Genomic DNA, 17287 nt, shown 5'->3' with positions numbered 1-17287 from the left:
CCATCTCAGTAAAGTAAAACATCCAGACACTACATCTAAGCATCTGACCGTCTAGTTTTAGGTGAAACCACGTATTTATACACATATTGCATATTTTAATCTGATGCATGATTTTATTTATATCATATATATATGTATTTTAATTTTTTTTTCCTGTTTCTTAAGGGCCATTGGAAAACAGGAGTGATGGGAGTGATAAAGGGCCACTGGAACCCAGGAGTGATGGGAGTGATAAAGGGCCATTGGAAAACAGGAGTGATGGGAGTGATAAAGGGCCACTGGAACACAGGAGTGATGGGAGTGATAAAGGGCCAGTGGAACACAGGAGTGATGGGAGTGATAAAGGGCCTCTGTACGCCTATGAGGATATTCCATTAAAAATCAGCTGCTTCCAGCTACAATAGTCATTTACAACATTAACCCCGTCTGCGCTGGATTTCTGATCCAGTTCATGTTATTTTAATGGAAAAAATCTGCTTTTCTTTCAAAAACAAGGCCCTTTTTAATTAATATATATAAGTCCAAAGATTACAATTGCAACTTTCTGGTCAACGTTTCAGTCTTTATTTGTCAGGATGTCCTGATGAAAGTCTATAAATAAAAAGACTGAAACGTTGACCAGAAAGTTGGAGTTTTGTGCAATCATTTAATACAAGTCCCAGGAGTGCCGGTAACTATCATTGGAATTTAAATAGTCTATATACACACAAACCTATAGATCAGGTATAAACTTATACCTGGTATTTCATGGTTTCCAACGTTAGAGATATTCTGTTCACGAGCACGAAGGTTTTAATCACAATAAGAACCATTTACTCCTAATACGGAAACAAATAAATGATAAAAAATGCGTATGAGCGTTAATGGAATAAATCGTACCGAGCGGAACACGTCATTCACAGACATTTCACAATTGGATTTGCTGTTAGATAAAGGGAAGGTCGTAGTACTACAGCCTAAACTGAATTAATCAAATTAAAAAAAGGTATTTAAACAAAAATTATGCTATTTTACAACCAGAGGCCGTTCCAGGTCAGCAACATTTATGTCATATTTATGAATGAGGCCGGATAACCTGCCTATTGTCATTAACCCCATAAACCTCCTGTCTATGTCAGTGCTGTTAACGACAGGGCTGGAAAACCTATGAATAATTTAGGAGCCAAACAGAAAATATTAGTAGCCAGTTTAATTCTTTAGGAATCACACTGCGACACATCACGCGAGATAAATATAAACCATATATATCCCCGGTATGTCTGCCGGTCACTATATCCCATGCATTACAATGGCCACGGTATATGCACACCCTGCCAGGGACCATGCTAGCTGTCAGAGCCCGTAATAAACACCCAACATGGCGCATAAAATACCGCAGGAGGCCACAACGCCTCTTATTCCGGCCAAGGAGACTTTCGCGACAACGGCCTGCCTATCGCACAACGCTTATAAATCATACCGGTGCCGAGAATGACAACATCAAATTCGGTAGGCAGGTCGTCAGCCATCTTTAAAAATCGAATGGTCATGTGACTTGTTGTTTCCGGAAGCGCCGCGTCTCTCACGGCTACGCGTGGACCAGTATGGGAGCGGCCATGTTGGTTTTGGGCAAATGCCAGCATGTAGCGCTGAGAGAGTACGTGTATTTACCAGGCAGTGTTCCTATACCTGTGTATTGATCAAAAAAATGTGTATTTATTCATGTTTTCTTTAGCAGAAGTCAGTAAGGGAGCTGAGATGACTGCATAGGTGAAAATCAAAATAAGGCTGTTTTGTTACAGTATTTATTAGAGTCAACCTTAGATAATGAAATAAGAAGGGGTTAAAATCCACCATCATGCTAAAGAAATAAAATAGTTTTTTGAGGGCTGCCAGCAGGACATTAGACTTTTTTAAAATTAATTTTAATTGTATTTATTTATTTACAACTCTCATCACCCTCTTCATTATCATTATGGTGAGAGTGATGGGAGTTGAAGTCTTTTTAAATAAATGTATTTATATGTATTTGCATACATTTTTGTCAATGAATACGGTAGTAGACCTTATAAACTCAGGCGATTCCTTAAACTGGAGGACAGCCCTGAGGTGCAAATTCTTTTTATAACCGGCCCCCGGTTAAAGGAGCCATCGGGTCACCCTATTAGTCGGAAATCTGTTTCATTCTGCTTCTCTCTCCTGCATGAAATGGGTTAATTTAGCTTTTCACCACCTTATAGAAAATAAACATTTATCACATTTAAGTTTGCCGCAATTTTCATGAAACCGTTCCTGATGTCGTCGGTCACGTCTTAGATTCAGGAGCCATACGCCTATCCCATGCATGTTTAAATTCCCTCACTGTGTCATCCCCTACCACCTCTGCCGGGAGACTGTTCCACTTATATACCTCCCTCTCAGTAAGGTAAATCTTCCTTACATGCCATCCAAACCTCTGATCCTCTAGTGTTAGATTATGATCTCTGGTTCTAACATTTATCCTCCTTTAAAATAAACTTCCCTCCCGTACTTCATGTATTTAAACATTTCTATCCCACCCCCCTCTCTCTCTTCTCTCACCATTGGATTCAAATTAAAAAAAAAAACAGGTTTAAATAGGGAAACCAATAAAAAAAAGCCAGTTTTATTTAAATTTTCTTAAGAATATGAAAAAAATATTTTTAAAAAAATACAGAATTGTATAGAATTTCCGAAATTCCATGGGCTCCACGGATAATTTTTCCCAAGCCTCCTAATATGTGTTCATCGCGGCGACTCGGTGACATAACGCAGCATTTGCCCGTTTGGCACGGATGAACGAGCCCATTGAGTAAAGAAGATTTAGCCGAGGATATGAAACGCCGGATTAGATATTTTCTGCATAACGGACCACAAAATGGTCCTGCTTCGGAATCGCCCATCAGCGTAATTAATCCGCCCGCTCCTCGGACCCTTCCTTATTAGCCTGGACCCTCACCCCCCCCAGAGGGCTAAATACACAGGAGATCTCATACGTGCGGCCTGACGTGTAAATGCATTGCGAGAACAAACAAATGTATAAAACATTCCGGAATCTTCATTATCTTTACCGGTCACATTTCAGTTTAGTAGGTGCTATGAGCGTTATTTCGGGTTCGGAGTCTGGTTTTATTGCCATCAGTGCCACTAAACTCAACGCGCTCGAGAAGACCCCCACGGCGCAAGATCAGGCTTAAATTAGATTAAATGAAAAAGTAAAAAATATAAAAAAAAACTTTAGTATACCTTTCCCGAGCCAGGCAATAATATTTTTTTTTTCTATTCAGTTATTGATCCATTTAGGTCATTTAGTGACTTTTTGGGGGATTTTTATACCCTCCATTACAGAGTTTATGTGTATTGCGTTATTTTATTTTTTATTTGTATTCTGATTTATATTATTGAATATCATTTTTTTTTATCCAAAACTAAGCCTCCGATCTGTCTCTCTTTTTTCCTCCCCTGATGCCCCCTCTTTTCTAGGAGCTCAGAAGGTTTGTTGGGTATGAAGGTATCACAGTGTTCCACAGCCCTTAAAGTCGCTCTGTACGTACTTTAATCTGCATTCTTTTATATGTTTAGAAAAAATAATAAGCTATGATCTTTTAGGAGAAGCTGCAGCTCCCTGCGTCCTCTGTGCTCTGATGATTCTCACCGGTGATTGGTTGCTTGAATCAATAGAAAATTTGCTTGACCGAACACATACCCTGGATGGAAATGAACTGGGGGTGGGCATCTGAATATGGGGGGGGGTTCTGCAGGACCCCCTTATGTATTTTCCATACATTTAAAGGGACCCCCACCTACTAAATGCAATAACGCGCATGTGACGGCTACGAGTGTCCAATTTCCAATCGCACATTTTTGGATAATTCTACTGCATATTGAGTGTTACGTTCCCGCTTCTCATGTGCCAGGCTGGTCTTGAATGCCTGTGGTATGCAAAAGGTTAATTGGTAAGGATTATTTGTAATTGGTATGTTGTCGGACTCAGGAAAATTAATTTGCTGCTTTTGCTTGTTAATGGGGGTTGGAAACTGATGTGAGCGCTGGCTACTTGTAACACTTCCAGGCTACCGAGAGCATGACGTGAGAGAAAGAGACAGCTCCGGTGCTTAACCATGCGTGGTATGAAATCCAATTCATTTCGCACACACAAGTTCTCTGTGATAATGCAGCAGAACAAGAAGCTCAGGCGTTATCGTTACATTATACGTCTACATTATACGCCTGTATTATACATCTGTATTATACGTCTGTATTATACATCTATATTATACGTCTATATTATACGTCTATATTATACGTGTACATTATACGCCTACATTATACGCCTATATTATACGTCTATATTATATGTCTATATTATACGTCTCTATTATACGTCTACATTATACGCGTATATTATACGTCTATATTATACGTCTATATTATACGCCTATATTATACGTCTATATTATATGTCTACATTATACGCCTATATTATACGTCTATATTATACGTCTATATTATACGTCTATATTATACGCCTATATTATACGTCTATATTATATGTCTACATTATACGCCTATATTATACGTCTGTATTATACGTCTATATTATACGCCTATATTATACGTCTATATTATACGTCTATATTATACGCCTATATTATACGTCTACATTATACGCCTATATTATACGTCTGTATTATACGTCTATATTATACGTCTATATTATACGCCTATATTATACGTCTGTATTATACGTCTATATTATACGCCTATATTATACGTCTGTATTATACGTCTGTATTATACGTCTATATTATACACTTTATTATACGTCTGTATGATACGTTATCTTCTCTATTTCCATAGGGATTGAGGGTCAAACGCGAACGCGGATAATTATTCTCAAGGCCTTTTAGGAATACATAGGGTTAATCTGTATACGAGTGACGCGTTCTAACGCCCTGTCAACAATTCGGTGTTAATTTTATCTACGATGGGTTCACACGTGTGATTTCTCACTCCGGCGAATGATTATTAACGTCTCTATGATAAATTCCGGGAGATTCATTTTTATTTTTGAACGTTCTATGACAGTCACCCCATTAATTAAAAAGCCAGGGCGGGCTGCGGACCCCGATGGCACCCTCAGCGGAAAGCTGTACCAGTGTTTAAATCTCTTAAAGCAGGAAGATGGCGGCTATAGACCATGGAATCATGACTGGGGTTCTAGAACAAAAGGTTAAAGGTTACCACCACAAGGCATTGGTTAAACTAAGCTCCCTGCTGAAATCCACAACTAAAATGGAAAGTAAGTTTAGGACCAACAACCACATTGGAACCAATAACCTCAGATTTTTGGAATCATATTTACACTTGGGGTGAGCACCAAGAGATCCCATGAAGGGTGAAAATGCCTCAGAAAAAGTTTCAGAAGAACTCAACTGAGGACTGACAAGCGCTCGGTAACCTCCCCTTCGGAGCATTCCCGCCGAGGAGCGTCTCAAGTTATTTTTGCATGGCATTTCACCCTTTGGGGTCTCGCGGGGTCCACCTGAAGTGTAAATGTAAGTCTAGATGTGTCATTTGTGCCACTGATGAGGCCTTTAGAAGCTGAAAAATGTTTCTCATTAGGCTAAGATCAAGTGAGTGGCGGTGAGTGGGGGTGAGAGAGAGAGAAAGCTTGGCTCTCCGTCCTTAGGGCCAATATTGTATTATGAAGCCTGAGGTTAATGATAGGTTAATGATGGTTTGGTTCTGCAGGGGCTTTCGGCACATGTGTGGAGTGCGGGACCCACCCTTTGTTTTTTCACTTTTTCTCTTCATTCACCTCTCGCTTAAATTGACCTATGGCTGACGGTGGAGGGATATTTTTCGGTGGGGGCCAGTATTTTGGGGGGGGGGGTTGAGTACATGTGATTTAGGAATCACTGGATGTGGGCTCACACTGAAAACACCGCAGTGGAACCAGGTCCTCGAACACTTGAGTTTAGTACGAGGAACGGGCTGCCGCTTCTTACCGGAGACTCTTGTGGGTCTCCTCTACCGAGAAGACTCTAGAAGATCCTGCCCTCCTTAGGCCTTGGTCTGGGAAGGAAGAAAGGAGAGGGCCACATATCACCTCGTGGAAGTGTGGCCCCAGAAGAAAAATTAATTTCTCTAATTAGATTTATTCAATATCAAAAAAGGGATAAAATAAATATTACCAATAATGTTAAAATTATTTAACATTCCCAATTTACATTCAGAAATAATCAGATTATACATTTGTGATCAAGAAATACAGTTATGATTTTTAGAAATGAATTGTCTGATTAAATTCTCTCTTGTTCCTCCCGTATTCTGGGATCATCTTAAAGAAAATGTTGCGCAATCCTCAAATATATACATTTCCTTTAACTTTTTCATTTTTGACTTTTGATCTTCTGAATTTTTCAGTATTTATACGCCCGTTTTGTATTATTATTTATTATTTTATATATATAGCGCCATCACATTCCGCAGCGCTGTACAATGGGATAAAAGTATATGCCTGGTAAATACCAGATTGCTTGCATTTATTTAGCATATTTTGTAGCAGATGACAGCTGAGATTTGGGATTTTACTTACGCCCTCTGATCTAGATTTTGAACATATGTTTAACACATAAATGCAAATTGGATCGTTTTCGAGCCAGGTATCAGAAGAACAAAGAGAATCGGTAATCTGTTTGTACGGAGAATATTTAGAGACCGACACATTCAACCGAGTGAGTAGCGCAGTAAACCTGCAAGGCGTTTGTAACAGAATATATTCAGCATTACCCAAAAATATTAAAAATATTCATGCTCTGTGGTATTGCTTCTGTAGAGCTTTTCCATACATGTCAACAGTCAGAGTGCTGCCCTGCAGTATGGAGGATGTATAACTGGCTAATTGGCTCCCGTCATTGAGTCTATACATCCCCCCCTATACTGTAGGGCAGCATCATTGGTGAGCAATGTGAAAGAAATGTGTCCTGGAAAACATGGCAGATGTGGTCTAGAGGGTCAGGGCCTAGAGGGCGGTAGATAAGAGGAACAGCCTCCCAGGAGAAGTGAACTGGAACAGGCACAAATGTTCCTTTAAAATAATAGTGAGAAGAACGGCTTAAAGGCACGCCGGGAATTATTCTGGTTTTAACAACATTTCCACCCAAAAACAGAGACCACATCGTTCCTCCTCTGATGAAGAGCTGTCGCTCATGACAGATCCTGGTAAGCCGTACACGGGTCAAACCCAAGGTCGTTATTCCATGAAACGTGTCTCATCGCTTTGGAGGTAATATATCAGCCCCTTCTGATGAGACCTCCGTTCATTATAAAGCTTTCCAAACGTAGCACTTGATATCCGTGTAACGTTTTACAAGCCCGCTTTATGCTTCCCATATTGATTCCTTTCCCGGGACCCCCCAGGGGTCTCTCCTTCCATTTAATATTTTTTGTACTAGTGCGTAAATAATTAAGATAAACCATAATTTTGGGTGCAATTGCCACTTCATTGGTTTTTGCGAATTCACAAACAGAACAATTAGCTGTCAAACCATGCATTCAATTTCAAGCCAGAAATTACAAAAAGATTTTAATTTTTTTGGGAAATTCATGAAAGCTTTAGAAGTTCAGTCAAACGGACAAAGGGGTGATTTACAGATTTGTTTAGCAAGGTGCTCCATTCCAAAATGTTAGAGAAAACACTTAAATGTTTAAAATACGTAAATGTATTTTTACCCCATTAATTACAAGGAACGTATTCACCGATATATTCTTAGAGTAACTTTTGGAGTAACTTATAATTAACTCTTATTGACTTATTGAATAACTTATAAGTAACATATACACCGATACCTTTTTATAGAGTAACTTATAAGTAATATATACAGTAGAGTAACTTATAGGGTATGAAGTAACTTATAAGCAGGGCCGGCCCTATAATGGGGCAGACTGGGGCAATTGCCCCAGGCGGCACTTTAGAAGGGGCGGCACTTTGCCGCCCCAAGCGCTTTTTTTTTTTTTTTTTTTTTGAAGCGGAGGAGAGAGAGAGGGGCACCGAGTGGTTTTCGCTTACCCGCTCGGCGCCCCTCTCTCTCTCTCCTCTGCGGCGAGTCTCCCTGTTCGGTCCCGGCTTGTAATGCAGAGCGCCGGAAGTGACGTCAATTTCCGGCGCTCAGCATTACAAGCCGGCACCGTGGCAGAGCAGGGAGACTCGCCGCAGGACTGTTTAAAGGTAAGTACCGGGGGGGGGGATCGTATATTATGGCTTCGGCGAAGTTTAAAATGCACCGCCCCCCCCTGGGGGGGGCGACGTTTTAAACTTCGCCCCAGGCGGCGTTAAGTCTTCGGCCGGCCCTGCTTATAAGTAATGTATACACTGATACTTTTTTAGAGTCATTGATTGGATAACTTATAAGTAATGTATACACTGATACTTTTTTAGATTACCGTTAATTTATTGAGTAATTTATAAGTAATGTATACACTGACGCTTTTTTTATTTGAATTGGTATGATTGATGGGCTGAGAGATCCTCCGCAATTAGTTCCTTTGATATAATGACAGACTAAACAGAAGAAGCGTGTAATGTATAGAACGAGTGACTTCTGGGTCACATTCTCCTGGGTTGATGTAATCCTTATAGAAACACCTGCTACATCTCAGTGGTATCAAAGGACAGCAGTACATCTCCTGACCACCAGGTGGCACTGCACTCAGTTCAAAGCCCAAGTGCTTTTTGAGCGCCAAACTTCTCTAAATATTAACCTCTTGATTGCCACAGGAGCCAAAAAAGATATTATGTTTAATTTATACGGCGCTGAATGTTTCCGCAGAATTTCTTACAGTCTGTACATTCAAGGGGTCTGACAAAACTAGAACGGAAAGGCTGAAACGACCCGAAACATTAGGTAAAGAGGACCTGCCTGCAAGCTTACAAACTAGAGAATATTGGGTCATTTACAAACAATTCATGTTTTAGTTGTTTAAATGCAATGTGGCATTTTTCTCTAAGTATGGTGACTTATAGGGAACTTATCATGCACAGATGACCGATATTCATTTTTTTTTTTTTTTTCTTTCTTAGTGCTTTTTAACTTATTTTTAGGATGCTGTTGGTGCATAGGTGCATGAATGCTAAAAATCTACTGCCGGACTGCCAGCAGCGCACAGGAGTAATTTACATTTTTATGGTGACAGCCCAGAGGTGGCTAAAAAAAAAAGAATCTTTTGAGCAAAATATATTTTATTTAGCTGAATGTACAGGTTGATTTATGTTTTCTTTAGATGGCATATGTTACGTTTGCACAGCAGATGCACTTTACTCAGAAGAAGAAAAAAAATACAGCCAAGCTGGTTTCAAAATTCAACAGGAAATACTAGACGGTTCATTCAGAGAAAATTGACATTAAGAAAAAAAATTAAAGAAAATGCGCATTTTAATAAAATTCCCAATGTTTTGTTTTCCCCCCAGATTCTCTGCTCTGGTACATAGTTTGGGTCAGGGCTGTCACAAGTATGGATCAAGTGCATGGGTGGAGGGGAGCATCTTGTTTTTCCCTCAGAAATCTCATGGTGCTGCCACAACCACAAGGGATTGTGGGTAGGCGCATGCAAATAAGGTCAACAATAATCACCTTTGCCTCTATATATAATTGTTAACCTTATTTGCATGTGCCTACCCAGAATCCCATGTGGTTGCGGTAGCACCATGAGATTTCTGAGGGAAAAACAAGCCTTCTGGCTTGTCTGGTGTGTGTAGATGAGTGTTTAATAATGCTTCTACATACCCTCTTAAAATTTAAATGGAAGGGTTTCCATCACCTTTACCCACCATAACTTATGTAATGGTATATATAAATATATATGCCTTAAGGTTAAGGTTGATCGCTATTGGTCGGACCCTAGGCACATTGGCTCCGATTGGCTCCGATTGGCTAACGCACGCAGAAGAGGGTTCGGCATCCCAATAACTTTTTGCCGTCGGCTATTTTTACATACAAATTATTTCGACTTATTTAGCAATCTCGTTTCTAGATGACAAGCAATTGAAACTACAGGATGAAGCGCAAATTATATTTTCGTTTACAGTTCGGATTCGCACTTAAATGATGGATCTGATGTTAATTAAATGCAGACGACGTTCCATCACGCGTTTTACATGGCAGCCGGCTAATTAAAAATGTTTTTACTGTAGAAAGTTTTTTTTTTCTTTTCTGAAATGAAGTATAAAAGTTGATGTTTGATATCCGCCCGCCATGCGCTAATCGCCCGGACCGCTCCTAATATCCTCTATTTCGCTTAATAAGGATACACCATCTTTAAGACATTGAAAGCAGATGTCCCCGCATTACTTCACCGCCGATGTATGTAATAGAAATGACACACTAATTAATTTAAAGCGGTATAAATGTACTGATTATTTATCATAGCCGACAAAAAAAATTATAAAAACATTCAATTACAATCAGCGGTAATACGTTATTTATTGATTCTGCATCGTGAACACGTTAATACGGCGCTTTTAATTTCACACGAGAGTGGGTCGCTTTTATATCGATACGCAGACTTTGGAAGACAACAATTTTGACTTTAGTTGAGTGCCAGTTATTACAATAATAGTAAAAAAAATAGCTGGGGTATAAGCCAGAAAAAAAACACACCCCCCAAAAAAAAATCATGGGGGGGGTGAAGTGTCATAGGGGAAAAAATTGAGATTCTGTTAATTTATAAATAATTTTGCAGCCAAATTTAACAGAATCAGAGCCCGGCCCTTTAAGGCCAACAGCCGTCTGATGCCGTAGGTGCGGCCGATAGCTGAATATGCATTCATGATTCACGCAGCTGGGCCGATCAGTCGAGCGCGTGGCACATTTGCCCGGCGTGCCATTTGGTCAATCAGGGCCTGAACGGAATACCGAATGTCTTCGAAAAAATCGTTAATATAAAACGCAGGGGGTTTTTTTTCATAAAAATATTCTGTGCATGTTTATAAGACAGGTAATGGGCAGATCTTATGATATGTTATTAACTGGATTAGGAATTAAACCTCTTTATGACCAGGGATTTGAGTTTAACTAGCTGGAAAAATAAGACCGGCACTTTATGGTTTACTGGGATTTTTTTTTACACTTTTAAAGTTCATACTGGGGGTAAAGGGATCTGGAAACCTATAATTTTTGATGAATAAAAAAATTTCCGTGCCTGAAGTGGTTTAAATTGTAGCCATAAACAGTATTGTGGTATGAGTGGTTTACGCATGGAATTGCGGTCCGGCAGTAGCGGTAAGGACGAATAGAGAAGAACTAAATTAAGCTTTCTGAATGAGTTGATTTTATCGGCCGTGGAGTTTAACCCAAGCGGATATAGCTGGAGTAAAATAAATACCCTTGGTGGATACTGGAGTAATGGTAGGTAACAGAAGTAATGCTCTGTAAGTATAACACACGACTCATCAGTCTTGATTATGGCAAAGCTTGGCCGACATAACTCAACAAGTTCCAGTCCATCGGAACCCTGCAGCTCTTCGTAGAACACGGAACCTTAATGTGATGTGTTGGGTTCTGGATCGTCCTTATGCGGTTCAGTTAGGTTCATCTGAAGTTCCTGAAGGTCTTGATGAGAAGACCTTTGTGGTCTACTTAGTAGAGCCCGAGTCTATAGAAAACATAGGTTAAAAGGGACAGAGACTTGTCGGAGTGCTTGGTGAATACACTACTCACAGAGCAACTCCCAACTGAAGTGATGCCCCTCTCCCGAGACCCGGAGGATTCGGTTGTCGACCCGGAGAGAGGTTGACGGTCCGTCTCTGGCCCTTTAAGGCCGCAGGCTGCGGCGCCCGATCTGCGGCTGGAGCTGGGAATCCCAGGCGCCTAACGTGGCATTCGGACTGATTGAGGAGGAGAAGGCAGCGAGCGAGGACTCCACGAATACTAATCACGTTATACATCTCCTACGACGAGATATCCAGTAACAGAAATAGTGCGCTTACACCCAGAGCGCTTACTAACGAGAGAGATCCTCTCGCCCGCTGCACACAAATCAGAATCCAGCGATTCCTGCTACTTTCTATATCTATACGGGGAGAGAGATTTAGAGGAAAGAATTCCTTTCCCTTCACAATATTATTTCTGGAAATCAAGGGCTGTTGGGTTACAACTCCTAGCACTCAAAGCCAGCAGCGTGATGAAACTGCCACCTATACAGAAATAATGACGAACACAAAATGTGTACAAACCATAGAAAGGGGATACGTAAATCAATAAAATCAATTCAATTAATCATTATTGTCATAAAAATAACCTGAAATATCTGTATTTTAGGCTTACCGGTATTCAGTTATTTACCAAACCCTAAAACTCTCAGTGTCCCTCGGAACCCAACAACAACGGAGTCTATTCACTAAGGGGCGAGTTTGCAGGAGGCTTGCGTTGCAGGTCCTATACATCACGAAGGTCCATCTTTAATAACCATCTGCTGCAGAAAGAGCTTGGCTGTCCCTGTATAATGTATAGTTAAATCGGTGAGTTTTCCAAAAACCCATTAAATTATACATTATTCAGGGCAAGAGGAATGACCTTTTATAAAGCATAGCGATCACTGCATCTTATACTTTACATTTATTTCTTAAATTTAAATTAGCTTTTTTCTTTTAAAGGCTAAACAATAAAAAACATATATATATATATATATATATATATATATATACATAAATATATAAATAAATAAAATTATATATATATATATATATATATCTATAGCGGTGTATGTATATATATATATATATATATATATATATATATAAATAAAATAAAAAATAGATAAAAATAAAATAGGTTTTATGTAAATAAAAATGACACCATTGTAGGTTTTTATTTTCACGTTCTGACTGAAGAGGGTTCTTACAGGTGTGACATTTCTCCGTCACAATTCTTCCATAGTAATAAATTCACGTTTTTATTTCGCTTTCACACTAGTTTCTTTTTTTTCTGGCATTTTATTAATTTTATACATATCTGCAGATGCTAATTATTTTGGAGCTTTGCTACTCGTGAAAACTCTGACAACATCCAACTGTAAACGAGTAACTCTCGACAATCCTATAATATCTATGTATTAAACAATATACTATTTTTTTGTGATTTCAATTATTTTTAAAAAATGGTATACTTGTATAATATTATTTTTTTTACGTATTTTTGTTTCTCATGCGCGGTCACTTGAAAAAGGGAGAAAAAGCTTTATCAGTGAATGAATATATAGCTCGATACGCTAGTTTAAATGATAAAATATTTCTGGATTTTTTTCAATTAATTTTTCTAAAGTAAAAAAAAAATAATAAAAAAATTAAATAAAAATTAAAATTAAAAAAAATATATATTTCATGGCGTTTTTTATTCATCAAAAGCTGACCAGTTGAGTTCTTCCAAACACTCACACCTGTGTTATGAATTAATTTATCCCGTAGAAAATATCCGCCCTGATGTTTTATTCTCTTGGCGCTGAGCAGACGGTTTTGTTCTGGCGATATTATTCTAGAGAAGTATTAATATCAAAACAGGAGCTTGATGAAGTTGTATTGCGTGCGACTTCATACTTCTCTGACTCCTGTCCGGTTTCCTAAAAGATCCTTGAGAATGTTCACACTTTGAATGTCGCTGTTTCTCCATGGATTGTCACCTCTCAAGGGTATATATATATTTTTTATTTTTTCCTCCCCGATATCCAGAATTTTTATATTTCTCGACGCAATTTCGCTAGTCATGGAAGACTTAGTTGTCCTTGGTGATCCGAGCGCGTTTAAAATGTATCGAGCGAAGGCAAGAACTTAAGGAGGAATTTGATCTGAATTTATAGACGCGGCAAATAATTGAATGGCTTGGCTGTTGGTCAGCTGGGACGCGCACCCGGACGGAGGGCCGTGCGATTCTTCACATGCTGATTGCAGAAGGATAAATTTAGATGGATCCATTGTTTGTTGAGTAGCTGAAACATTCTAATCACCATTTACTGCTTGCCGGGCGTTGCAGATACAATCGGTGGGTGTAGTACTCATATTAAGCTTGGAATTGATTTTTTTTGGAAACAATAGTCAGTATTTTGCCCCCGACCTGTGAAATAGATTTTGGACATTCGGCACGTACTAACGATTCTCTAACAGACAGAATATTACATATATTATATATATATTTATATATACCGTATAATATATTATATTATATATTATATTATATTAATATTATATTGATATATATATAATATATTATATATATTTAAGTAAATATCTATCTATCTATATATATATAATATATTAGAATATAATATCAATATAATATTAATATAATATATAATATAATATCTTATACGGTCTAGATATATATATATATATATATATATATATAAACATATACATATATATTTAAGTAAATATCTATCTATCTATATATATATATATATATATAGATATAGATATATATATACATGCACTGTATATACATATGTTTGTCTATCAGCGCTATGGAATTTGATGGCGCTATATAAAACAATAAATAATAATAATAATAATAATAATAATCAGGACCGGACTGCCATGGGTTTCCTACCTAAGAACCTTGTAAATGAGCTGACTCTGACACTCTTGAAATATTAACCCTTTAATAGCTCATCATGAAGACTGGATGTGGCGACTCACCGAATAGGCTCTAATAGCGGTCCTCGAGGACAGCTTGACTTGTCATTATTTAAATTACACTTAATTGAGTCACCTGCATTCAAGCAGGGATATCAACCACCACATACTGGTAGCAAAAACACCAGTTGGGAGTCTTTCAAATGATCACAGCGGGGTAGAATAGGAAGGGGTCAGCTGCAGGCTGTGTGACCCCGAGAATCTGCCCCTTTACCCTGTGATTGGGGCAAAAGCCTTGAAACTCAGGTTCAAACCCGGAGAGTTGCCAGGTGTGGGCATTTGCCTCTGATTTTCATTCATGTTCTTCCTACAAAGCTCTTTAAAATAATAACAAGGTTTTCTTTGTAGCGTGTAGGGATGTGTAAGCGGTATTTGTACCAAGACTCTCCTTATTGGAAATAACCATGAGATAAATATGAGATATTTGTGTGACATCATTGCCCGATTGTGATGATGCTGTTATTAGTATGGGGTCACCAGTCAATACAATACGATCTTTATGATAGTCTATTATTATAAAACCGAAATAAATGTTTCCACTGGGGGAGAAAAACTTGTTTTCAAACAGACAAAATATCTAAATGTAACCCTTTCAGCACCATGGCTCACATATGCAGATGTTGTAGGGTTTTTTTAACACTTAAAGTCGCAGATCTACTGCTAAGGAATCCAAAGCTATAGGATACAAAAAATGTACCGTAAATAAGTAAGTAAGAAAAGAATTCCTATAGAAACATGGAATCTGTCAGCAGATGAGACCCGTTCGGCCTGTCTAGTCGCCCGTTTCTCCTGCTGTAAAGACCTTAATCAGTCGTTGGTCTCGTCTTAGATTCAGGAGCCATATGCCGATCCCATGGATAGGATATTAGCCTCTACCACTTCTTCTGGGAGGCTGTTCTGCTTATCTACCACCCTCTCAATAAAATAAAACGTCTTTACATCACGTCTAAGCTTCTGAACCTCTAGTGTTACATGATGGCCTCTTTCCTATCCATATTTCTCCTCCTTTGAAATAAACTTCCCTCCTGTACTTTGTTACATTTTACTACTCATTATTATTATTATTATTATTAATATACTGTTTATATATATATAGAGAGAGAGAGAGAGAGAGAGAGAGAATTGGATAGAATGGGAGAGAATGAGAGAGAGAGAGAATGAGAGAGAGAGAGAATGGGAGAGAATGAGAGAGAGAGAGAATGAGAGAGAGAGAGAATGGGATAGAATGAGAGAGAATGGGAGAGAAAGAGAGAGAGAATGGGAGAGAAGGAGAGAGAGAGAGAGAGACTGAGAATAAGAGAGAGAGAGAGAATGAGAGAGCCATAATAGTTTACAGCTGTCTTTTCTGGTTTTATCAGACCATTTGAATGTAGGGACTGTAAGAAGTGCTACGGAAATTGTTGGCGCTTTATAAATAAAATATAACAGAAATAATAATACTTTCCATGTATGTTGCTGAACCTTGTTGGGAATAGAAGGGTTAAATTATATCTTGTGGAGTTTCTTATTCAGTTTAGTGTATTCTGCCTATAAAAACATTACATTACAACCCAGAGCAAACGTATGGTTCATCCGAGAGAGTGACAGATAAGTGGAACAGCCTCCCAGCAGAAGTAGTAGTGGTTAAGAGGGTAAGGGGATTTAAGCAAGCATCGTTGGACAGGTATCAGCCCAGGTCACATAGGGCCCTCCTCTTCCTTTTGTTAAATCGTTCGGTCTACCCATTGTACTGCGCTGCAGAATATGATGGCGCTATAAAAATCAATCAATAAATAATAATAATTTAGTTTTGCTGTAACCCTTGATGTACTGCACAGATTGACACCAAACTCAGGGGTCACTGAGTAATTTGCAACAGATACACCAATGGCCGTCCTTTACTGTAACCCCTGCATTGCTGGACAACACTATTACTCTTGAGAAGACACATTTAACCCACACCATGCTGTGCTCCTGTATGATGTTACTCTCCTGCAGCGTGTTTGGATGCTGTAACGTATCACTGTATATTCTATATATTTTATTTATGTCTCTGTATTATTGTATCTTTCAATAATATTTATGTTGCTGTAACCCCTTCACTCCTGGACGAAAAAAAAAACAATTTACCGTCAGTAACTCTTTACATTCTGCATCTTATCAATCCCAAGGAACACTCACTCCAAAGAAGAAATCTGTTTTATAAAGAATATAGCACAAAAAAAAACACTAGAAAATACAGGATTTGTGTTAAAAAGTGACATAATAAAATTGTGCTAAATATATGAAAAAGTGCGATTTTTTTCTCCTTAAAGCCTTTAAATATATATATGGATTGGGATGTGCTGTAACCCTTGCAGTGCTGGGTCAGGATTGTGTGCTTGGGCAGTGTGCTTGTGCAGATATGGGACACATGGTGTCCCTATGGCTCAGGTACAATGACAAAGAGTTGTCCCTCCCCGCCCCACTCTCGGCCAATCAGGAGGCATCCCGTTCTGCACAGCGCTCTCCCATTGGCTGCTCCGCGTGTCAGGAGTGCCTGCAGCCCTGCCTGTGCATGCTACCAGCTCTGGACTACTGCAAACAGTTGGGAGAGCAGGTTAGAGAGTGAGTGACAGCTGGAGC

At 38.8% G+C, this 17287-nt stretch overlaps 1 protein-coding gene across 1 annotated transcript in view; it reads right to left on the bottom strand.

Moving 5' to 3' along the window:
* The window catches only part of CHM (CHM Rab escort protein), a 39530-nt gene extending 38015 nt beyond the window's left edge, over positions 1-1515 (bottom strand). Inside the window, exon 1 of the mRNA XM_053473071.1 lies at positions 1460-1515. Coding sequence (XP_053329046.1) covers positions 1460-1508 — 49 coding nt within the window. The 5' untranslated portion in view covers positions 1509-1515. The remainder of the gene's footprint in view (positions 1-1459) is intronic.
* Positions 1516-17287: the final 15772 nt, after the last annotated feature.

This window comes from Spea bombifrons, chromosome 8 (genome assembly GCF_027358695.1).
Source record: "Spea bombifrons isolate aSpeBom1 chromosome 8, aSpeBom1.2.pri, whole genome shotgun sequence".
Classification (NCBI taxonomy): domain Eukaryota; kingdom Metazoa; phylum Chordata; class Amphibia; order Anura; family Pelobatidae; genus Spea; species Spea bombifrons.
The sequence above is the reverse complement of the archived record's forward strand: the minus strand, read 5'-3'. Positions and strand labels throughout refer to the sequence as shown.